At 42.2% G+C, this 8,308-nt stretch overlaps 2 protein-coding genes and 1 pseudogene across 2 annotated transcripts; 1 reads left to right on the top strand and 2 right to left on the bottom strand.

Moving 5' to 3' along the window:
• On the top strand, positions 1-757 carry LOC147966912 (mitochondrial metalloendopeptidase OMA1-like; annotated as a pseudogene).
• A 315-nt stretch (positions 758-1,072) lies between these two features.
• Positions 1,073-6,584, bottom strand: LOC147966911 (uncharacterized). The gene is made up of 5 exons (XM_087530976.1): positions 6,411-6,584; positions 3,915-3,952; positions 3,413-3,486; positions 3,105-3,232; positions 1,073-1,361 (listed from the first exon to the last, which is right to left on the bottom strand). Exons 1-5 carry the CDS (start codon positions 6,582-6,584, stop codon positions 1,113-1,115), a joined length of 663 nt encoding a protein of 220 aa, XP_087387102.1. The 3' UTR covers positions 1,073-1,112.
• A 217-nt stretch (positions 6,585-6,801) lies between these two features.
• On the bottom strand, positions 6,802-8,308 carry LOC147966910 (uncharacterized). Its single transcript, XM_087527409.1, has 3 exons — positions 8,052-8,308; positions 7,054-7,266; positions 6,802-6,832 (listed from the first exon to the last, which is right to left on the bottom strand). The coding sequence occupies exons 1-3, from the start codon at positions 8,306-8,308 to the stop codon at positions 6,802-6,804; spliced, it is 501 nt and encodes a 166-aa protein (XP_087383535.1).

Below are 8,308 nucleotides of genomic sequence, written 5' to 3'. Positions count from 1 at the left end.
ATGAGCATCTTTATCAGGAAACTGCGCCCCTCCCTGTCCGGGCTACTCCGGTCCAAGCCGGCCGTCCCAACGCCTGTTGCACCGCCACCAACCGCCCGGCGCTACTACCATGCGCCATGCACGCGGCGATCTCAGCATGCCCTGCAATCATCTGACCGAGGCGTACTCTTCCGCCCCAACCCTGTCCTCGGCCGTCGACCACCGCCGTCACAGCTAGCGATCCCACGCTACTACTCCTACAGGCTACAGGCGAAAAAGAAGTTCCGCCGACGAGGCCGCCAGAACAGTCATGGCGGTAGTCATGCTCATCGGAGGGGTGGTCATCACGATCCGCGACGGCACCATCGAGACTGTGCCCTACACCAACCGCCACCACTTGGTTGTCATCTCGTTTGAGGAAGAGCGCAACCTCGGCAAGTCGCAGTTTGCCAGCCTCAAGAAGGAGCTGGGCAAGAAAGTCCTCCCCGCGTCCCACCCGGATACCGTCCGCGTCACCAGCATCTCCACCAAGATAATCAACGCTGCCCGCCGCGGCCTCGCCAGCGATGACAATGATAAGCTACCTGACGAAGCAATTTGGAGCTCCAATGCAGCGGAGGAGAAGAAGAAGCCAAGGTTTGGGGAGCGCAGCCGATGACGAAGCATCTCGACAACCCTGGTGATCGTCGTCGACGATAAGCTGGTGAATGCAATGTGCCTGCCCGGTGGCAAGATCATAGTCTACACTGGGTTGCTCCACCACTTCAACACTAACTAGGTGTTCGGGCGCGCCCGTGGCGCGCCTCTTGAGGGGGAGCTCTGGTTGTACTCGCCCCTTTAACACTCTTTTCTATTCTAATTAGCATTTGGGATGATTGCTTTAGCTAAGAAACTTAGCAGCAAAAATAGAAATATATACTTTACAAAGAAAGCTCATTATGGATCTCAACATGAAACATCTGACTGACAATAGTGCACTTAACATAAGAAGCAGCGTAGGTTTAGTGTCTTGAAAAGCATGTGATAAGAGGACCCAAAAGCAACCAATAGGTTATCACAGGATATAACATAATTATGAGTACTTAGTGCTAGATTATATTGACACAGGGGCTGCATCATCTTCGATGGTGCATCTAGAGGCAGTGCACGGTGAGGACCAGGCGGCGCTTTGAAGTTATCCTGAAACGAAATGCACAGATGTCTCCCTTGCGAATGTTGGCGCGGCGACGAAACTCAGGCCAGTTGGTGGTTATAGTGGCCCTTTTGTCAATTCCTAGCATGATGCAACATTCGGCGAGCAGATGGCGGTCTGCAAGTCTGACCATAAGTGTATCATTGTTTGGATCAATGTAGTCCTGCAAGTTTTCTTCAGTATAGTTAACCTGAAAATACTGTTAGAAGAAAGTAAGTTATTTACATGGACAGAAATTGTTGTGTGATATGGAAGATAAGAGCGTGTTCTATGGATATTAATGATATTTATGGTGTTAGCAAAGTACTGTTATCTGAATAACACGTCTTGAGGACCCAACATTAATGGTCAAGTAAAATGGCTCATGAAAGAGCAAAGAGAAGTCAATATTTCTGGTGTGCAATTGACGATTTGAGTATGTACAGCTTAGTGTATGAACAGAGAACAAAAGAATGAAAAAATGGTAAGCTAGAAAAGATAAATTAGAAATTTCATAAGTGGTAGGAGAAAAATAACAACAGATCAGGTGTTGATCTATCTGGTACACAGTGAGAAGGGGAATATAATTGGTATTTGTAAGATAAGTAAACTGCTGACTGTTAAGTAGTATGAACAGAACATGATTTGTTATATTTTAAGCATGGATAGAACAATAGTATAAATAGGAAAATATGTGCAACTTCCGTTTGTATCATCACAAAGTTACAACTGTAAAGGTAACTAAAATGCATAAGAAAACAACATTTTATATTCTGTAAAATGGCTGGTGAAGCTCATGAAAAGAGTGAAGTAGTAAAGGAAGATGAAGAACTAAAAATATATGTGCTTGTAATTGAATGGCCAACTACAGTAGATTATAGAGCTCTAAGAAAAACAAGTAATATTGTAAAAGCGAGTTCAATGAATCTGATTGAGTATAACTAAGTATGAGAGTGGTAAAGAATGGCGATGAAAGAAAATTGGGCTTACACAAGGCAAATTAATCATTTTCATATACAGGGTGCGGATGGCATTAAAGCATTAGTAGTGGTGTTGAAAAGATAAGGTTAAAAGCACAGATACTCGGTTAGAATAAATGAGCGTCTTTTCTGTTAAAAAAAAATAAAACATAGTACTATTTTTTCTAAACATCTCTAAAACCAACTTAAAAGTATACTTATAAGTATAGCTTATAAGGTGTATTTCATTTGAGAGAAAGGTGGGTATGCCGGAGATATCCACATTCACATGGTTGGCGATATCTGTTTTTCTTTTGGTCGATTGTTTCAGAAGTGGACGACATCTAACAAAATATTTTGGGCTTATTTGGTTCGCATGATTCTATAAACACAAGAAGTGGAAAATCACAGGTTAGAATGACATGGCATATTGAATCCTATATAGGAATAGAAAACACATGATTTTGTAATCAAAATTGTTTGGTTGCTTAGGATTGGCATGTCAAGTTGCTTTCTCGGACCCCAACATAAACCACCTTATCCTCACTTAGATTGTTCTTTTGGAATTTTTTACAACATTAGGTGCATGGCATAGTTATCACAAAAGCAATGAATTTTTTTTGTAGAATTGCATGCAAAGAGACCATATGGATAGCTCCCATGGTTTCTAATCCTACATACCAAACAAAGCCTACAGGAAAATCTTCTAAGAAATGAAACCCTCCAAAATTTCTATGGAATTTCTTTGAACCAAAGAGTCCCTTCATATTATCTCTTCCTGAGACAATATGTTCCATGGGATTGCTCAATGGAGCTTTTCATCCAACAGTACGTGGAATTGCGATCCGTTCAAGAACCAGACTGGGGTTTCGGGACAAGAGGACTACTACAGTAAGCTTAACTTCATAAGATTAAAGTATTTTCTTCATGATGAGCTGAGACTAAGCTAGGATGAATTGTTGTTTCCATGCAGGGTGAGATTGTCCTGAGAACACGTAGTACTTGATGTCTGGCTCTTTGTGCCAAAACATAGCAAAGAGAGTGTCTACTTGGTGCTCATAGAGGAGGCTTAGAGTCTGTAAATGGACTTGTTTGGAATGCAGGCATTTTTTCCAAGAGGAGGCTCAGAGTTGAGACTTAAGGTGACCATGCTTGTTATTATGATGCCAACCCTGATTTGTCAGTACGAATCCAGTTCTGAGTCCACTCGACCAATAAATAGTTGTTGATGGAAACACCTTAATCCCCCCTCCCTTTGAATGATCACAAGAGCTTACCTAACTGACAGGGTTCTAATAATTACCTGAGCTGGTGTTGTACATGTAGAGGATGTTCACCGACCCTGCCAGATGCCCGCCAACAAGCTTGTCGTCGGTTCTACACAAGCAGCAAAACCGATCGGATTAGCCATTTCGGATGTTATTCAGATGACGAGAACGGTTATAAAATTACGCCAATTGACGACATATTTTTTGTTTTTCCATCAAATCTGAAAAACAGTGAATGTCTCCCACTGAAGTTAAGTATTTTGCTAATGCAAAATTGCAAATAAAATACTTGCGTACGGAAAGCATAAATCGCCATAAAAAGGGAAAATTAGCAGTACTACTTGTGCGGACAACAGTTACAGATTTATGGCCAAACCATTGCAAAGGTAGCACTCTCCAAGAAAACAGGGAAAAACACTCAACAAAGAGGCGTATGTAGCATGATGGAGCAGCTAATCATCCAGTTGGTTGTTAAAGGTTAATTTTATCAGACGGGCCTGTAGACTGATATTTCCAACTGGACATTTGATAGACAACCCGGGGAGGAAGTTCTTTATGAAGGGCACCGAGAAGCACTGAGATGAAAAACACACGAGCAATTAATAAGCAATTATCTCTTATCAATCCTTGTCGACAATCTTCATGATAAAGTAGAAGCCAGAAAAGGGATCTGCGAGCCAACATATGAATATGAACATACAACATAACCATCTGTGGAAATCTAATTAGTAAGCAATTTGTCTTCTCAATCCTTGTCGACAATCTTCATGATAAAGTAGAAGCCACAAAAGGGATCTCCGAGCCAACATATGAATATGAACATACAACATAACCATCTATGAAAATCTAGATGACAAAAATATCATACAAAGGGTTGGGATTAGAGCGGACCAACAACAAAGGCTCCTGATCGGCTTCTATTCAATCAAAACACCATAAGGAAGGATAACTAATACACAAAGGGTAGACGAGACAATCTGCTGATTCGATTAAAGGTACTCAACAACTGTATAAACATACTCATAATGGTAATGCTGTAAAATGTGATTTTGTGCTAGATCTGGTTCAGCACTAATCAGCCAGGCATCAAATTAATTTTTGAATAAAGGACATGAAGGATAATAGGGTGCAGAAACCTCCTCTTCAGAACATGAAGAGAATTCACAAAAGGAATAGATAATCTTCAAACAGGAGTGGGGGTAGCGAGGAACTTGGAAATGAGAAAATATTCTTTCAACTCACTATCAAATGGTCAAAGATAATGCCTATTCAAAACTGGTACTCACTTTCAAAATAAACAAGAGAAACAAAAAAAATCCTCATGTATTAATACAATGAAAAAATGTGAGAGAACATAATAAATGAAATAAAGTTTGGATAAAATTAATTTTTCTTTGGCTGGATAAACTTCTGATCGGGATGACCCCACAGAAGTTACTTGGCAGATGGAATAGGTGCACGGTCAATAAATATATAGATTTCAAAGTTATTTTTCTTTGGTGTTTTACTGAATGGCATATATGCTTCTATAGCCACATAATTTCCTTTTCTACACTCTGAACAAGTTCTCACGGAAACGAGGGCTAAAAGCAACAACAACTATTCACTAATCAGTATAAGAATCCCTGGTTGGTGAAGATTTTCTTATCCGATTAATTAAATGGTGTGGGAGTTAGATGAGATTTTACATGAGATTGGTGAAGATTTTCTTATCCGATTAATTAAATGGTGTGGGAGTTAGATGAGATTCTTTTAGAAACGTAATATAGACATAGAAGCTCACAAATAGACACATACGCCCACCACGTGACACATGTGGTAAGCAATCCTAACTATTCAAAAAAAAAAGATACTACACTCACCCCTATAAATGCACGCACACCATACCTGTATGAGCACCTCTGAGAGACTAAGCCAGGTGTTAATATTGACGAAGTAACTACATATGCCTCAATATAGACGGGAATGCCACCTCTCACTAAAAAAATATTCCGCCTTTATTAGACTTTGTTAATTCTCAAGACAAGAACTAGCAAATCCGTAAAAGGTATTACTTCTCTTTGATTGGGCATATCCAACGGCAAGGATGACAATGGTAGTTAGTAGCGTGACCACGAGCGTCGTGATGATATCTATTGTCTCACACCGGTGACCATGCCGCTGGGGGATCATCTGCCTCGTTGCTGTATTGGCCATCAAAGAGGTTATGAAGATCAGGAGGAACTGCCCCCGTATCGTGCCGGTGCTGCCCGACGGTGCCGCAAAGAGAGGTGTGGCCGCCAGAGAAGTCAAATCTCGCCAGGCATGGAGCCGGAGCTAAGAAACTAAAGTGAGCTTCCATGGTTTAAAGGGGAGGGGGCCAGGGCGTTGGAGAAGTACTAGTTCGTCTCCACTGGGAAACGAGCATGCCTTGGGTCCCATGTGGTGAGAATAGAACCAACCTACTTTTAGTTACAGAAAAATATTTGCATTGTATTCCTATATGGACGGAAAATGTTTTGGAGGTGGCATATAGATGGAAAAGGTTTTTTTCCTGCACGAACCAAGCTGCTCTTAAAAACAAACACTATAGACGGATAGCCTTGGTGAGGCAGGTACTGAAGCTCATCGTGGTGCTGCCGTGCGTCACCAGAAGGGGTTTGGAGCCAATGCAAGCAGCGCAGTGCGGCTGTACACTGAATATAAGAGAAATGTGCTAAGAAGCTATGAAAATATATTGTCTTATATTCAGTGTACAGCGCATTTCTTCTAGTTCATATGCAAGATCCTCTTATGTACACTGAATATATTCTCTTATTTTCCATCACTGCGGCTGTACACTGAATATAAGAGAAATGTGCTAAGAAGATATAAACCATGTTTTGACGGAGTAAGGACAGCCTTTTCCGTCAAAACATGGTTTATATCTCACTATTTCTTCTAGTTCATATGCAAGATCCTAAAATTGAGTACGGAGTAAGGACATGAATATGATGGCACTTGAATCATGCAAACAAGAAAGTCAAGAGAGAGTGGGCGAGGGATAGAGCATACCCCCAAACGACCATTGTCCTCGTTGTACTTGTCCAATAGAGCTTTAACAACTTCTCGGACAGGGCGACGGGGCTTCATGGCAGCAAAGGCTTCTGCAGAATTTCTCCTTGTGCCATCATGAGGCCAGTGTAAAGCATACCGCACAGACCTCTCATGAGATGAAAGTCCATCCATGCACCTAGTTGACATATAGAGCACTGGTAATGACACAACTCATGCTACGTAGTAATAAGCAACAAAAGGCACAACAAAACTGAACTACCTACATGCTTATAAGACTAAGTTCTCAGCGCATTTTTTTCCGTGAAAAGTAAAATCAATCTTTTGTTTCTGGATCCCCAAATAAGTGTGTTTAGCTAAAAACACATTGTTCTAGCTAGCGCCATATTTATCATGGGAATGTGGGAAAGATATTTATTAGCTACCCAATTGTACAAATTAAGAGTCAGGTTAAAAATATATCTTCTGAATTTTCAGATCTGCTTACTGTTTCAACTTTTTTACAACAGTAACAGAAAACATCCCTTAACTTTAAGAAATACCCAAAACATTAATATTGATGTAGCCTCGTTATCTAAGTGAGAACACACACAGACTGAAACAGAAATCTAAGGAAGTTGATAGGCCTTACAAGTTTTTGCGCCCAACAACATGATACGAGTCAATAGCTTGCTGAGCTTCCTGTAAACTCTGAAATGGTCCACCTCGATCAGGATATATATGGAAAAATCCCTCCTTATCAACTCTGACAAAATATTTAATAAGTAAACCAGTAGGCGTCAAAGAAGAAACGCATGAAGACAACGAGGGAGTAGCGTTGAGCTCCAATTCTTCCAAGATATCTGTCACGTCACACCTGAAGTGGAACACAAAAAGTTTGATTTCACCTAAGATCAGCAGAAATATGAAATAAAGTGGGACACGAACAAACTTTGCTAGCTAATTCATGCATTGCAAAATAAGTTCACCCGCTCCAATATCCAAATAGTTGAACCAATTCGAAACCATCAATCGAGCTGAAACCCGTCCATCGATGGATGATGGCAGCTAGCTATGCACTGTTTTATTGGAAACCCGTGTCCATTGATGAATGATGGTTGGTGGCAGCTATGCATGTATCTCATCAACCAAAAAAGGGTTTCCCCCGCTTTATATTATAAAGCAACTATCATCACAAACATCCGGACAAACCGATACAACACACATCACCACCGCACACAACCCACACATCCAAGACAAGATACAAAGGTGTCGGGCACCGTCCCTCAATGCCATCGCCTACCAAGCAAACTAAAGATGATGAAGGATAACCACTTGGAGAGGACGGAGACATCAACGAAGAAACGAGGAGGGGTGAGACGGTCCATGACCGAGCAGGGACTCCAAGACAGTGCCTCCTAGAAGGGGACACCTACGGAAAGCCGCCACTATCCGATCCGTAGATCAAGTTTTCACCCGGAGTCACATGAGAGGGGCGGGAGCACCGCCATGGCGCCTTCATGAAGGAAACGATGTCCACGGACGCCGCCGCCATCGGCCAGTACGGATGTAACGCCAACTTGAGTTTTTTTTTTTCAATTCATGCCATGCGTGATGGTTTCAGCGGCATTGGCACAAGTAGCTCCGATAAAAAGCACATACCTTTGAGCCAGCTGCAAATCATGCGCTGGGGAGGGTCCAGGGTTAGAAGTGGGCATTTGTTGAGGTGCAGGCTGATCTTCATCGGTGTATTGCGCTGGGGATGGTCCAGGGTTTGGAGTGGCTGTTTGTTGATCTTCCTCGGGGCGTTTGGAGTCAGAGTCTTCAACGCAGGGCTCTGGTTGGTCGTCGCGGTGGCGGCGTCCAGGCGGCATGGGTGGCGGTGGAGGAGGGGAGGAGCGCTGTGGTCCGGCCGCCAT

Source organism: Triticum urartu, chromosome 6A (genome assembly GCF_056163025.1).
Source record: "Triticum urartu cultivar PI428250 chromosome 6A, HENAU_Tu73, whole genome shotgun sequence".
NCBI lineage: Eukaryota > Viridiplantae > Streptophyta > Magnoliopsida > Poales > Poaceae > Triticum > Triticum urartu.
This window is presented reverse-complemented; position numbering and strand designations above follow the sequence as displayed.

Bases quoted from the DNA above. Each gene is read 5' to 3' on its own strand.
- LOC147966911 (XM_087530976.1), bottom strand. From the start codon at position 6,584: ATGGATGGACTTTCATCTCATGAGAGGTCTGTGCGGTATGCTTTACAC. The intron at 3,233-3,412 runs GTAATTATTAGA...CTCAACTCTGAG, and splicing joins CATGTACAACACCAGCTCAG to CCTCCTCTTGGAAAAAATGC. The intron at 1,362-3,104 runs GTGTTCTCAGGA...CAGTATTTTCAG, and splicing joins AGCCAGACATCAAGTACTAC to GTTAACTATACTGAAGAAAA.
- LOC147966910 (XM_087527409.1), bottom strand. From the start codon at position 8,308: ATGGCGGCCGGACCACAGCGCTCCTCCCCTCCTCCACCGCCACCCATG. The intron at 7,267-8,051 runs GTATGTGCTTTT...GTTCCACTTCAG, and splicing joins GATTTGCAGCTGGCTCAAAG to GTGTGACGTGACAGATATCT. The intron at 6,833-7,053 runs GCGCAAAAACTT...TACAATTGGGTA, and splicing joins GACTCGTATCATGTTGTTGG to GCTAATAAATATCTTTCCCA.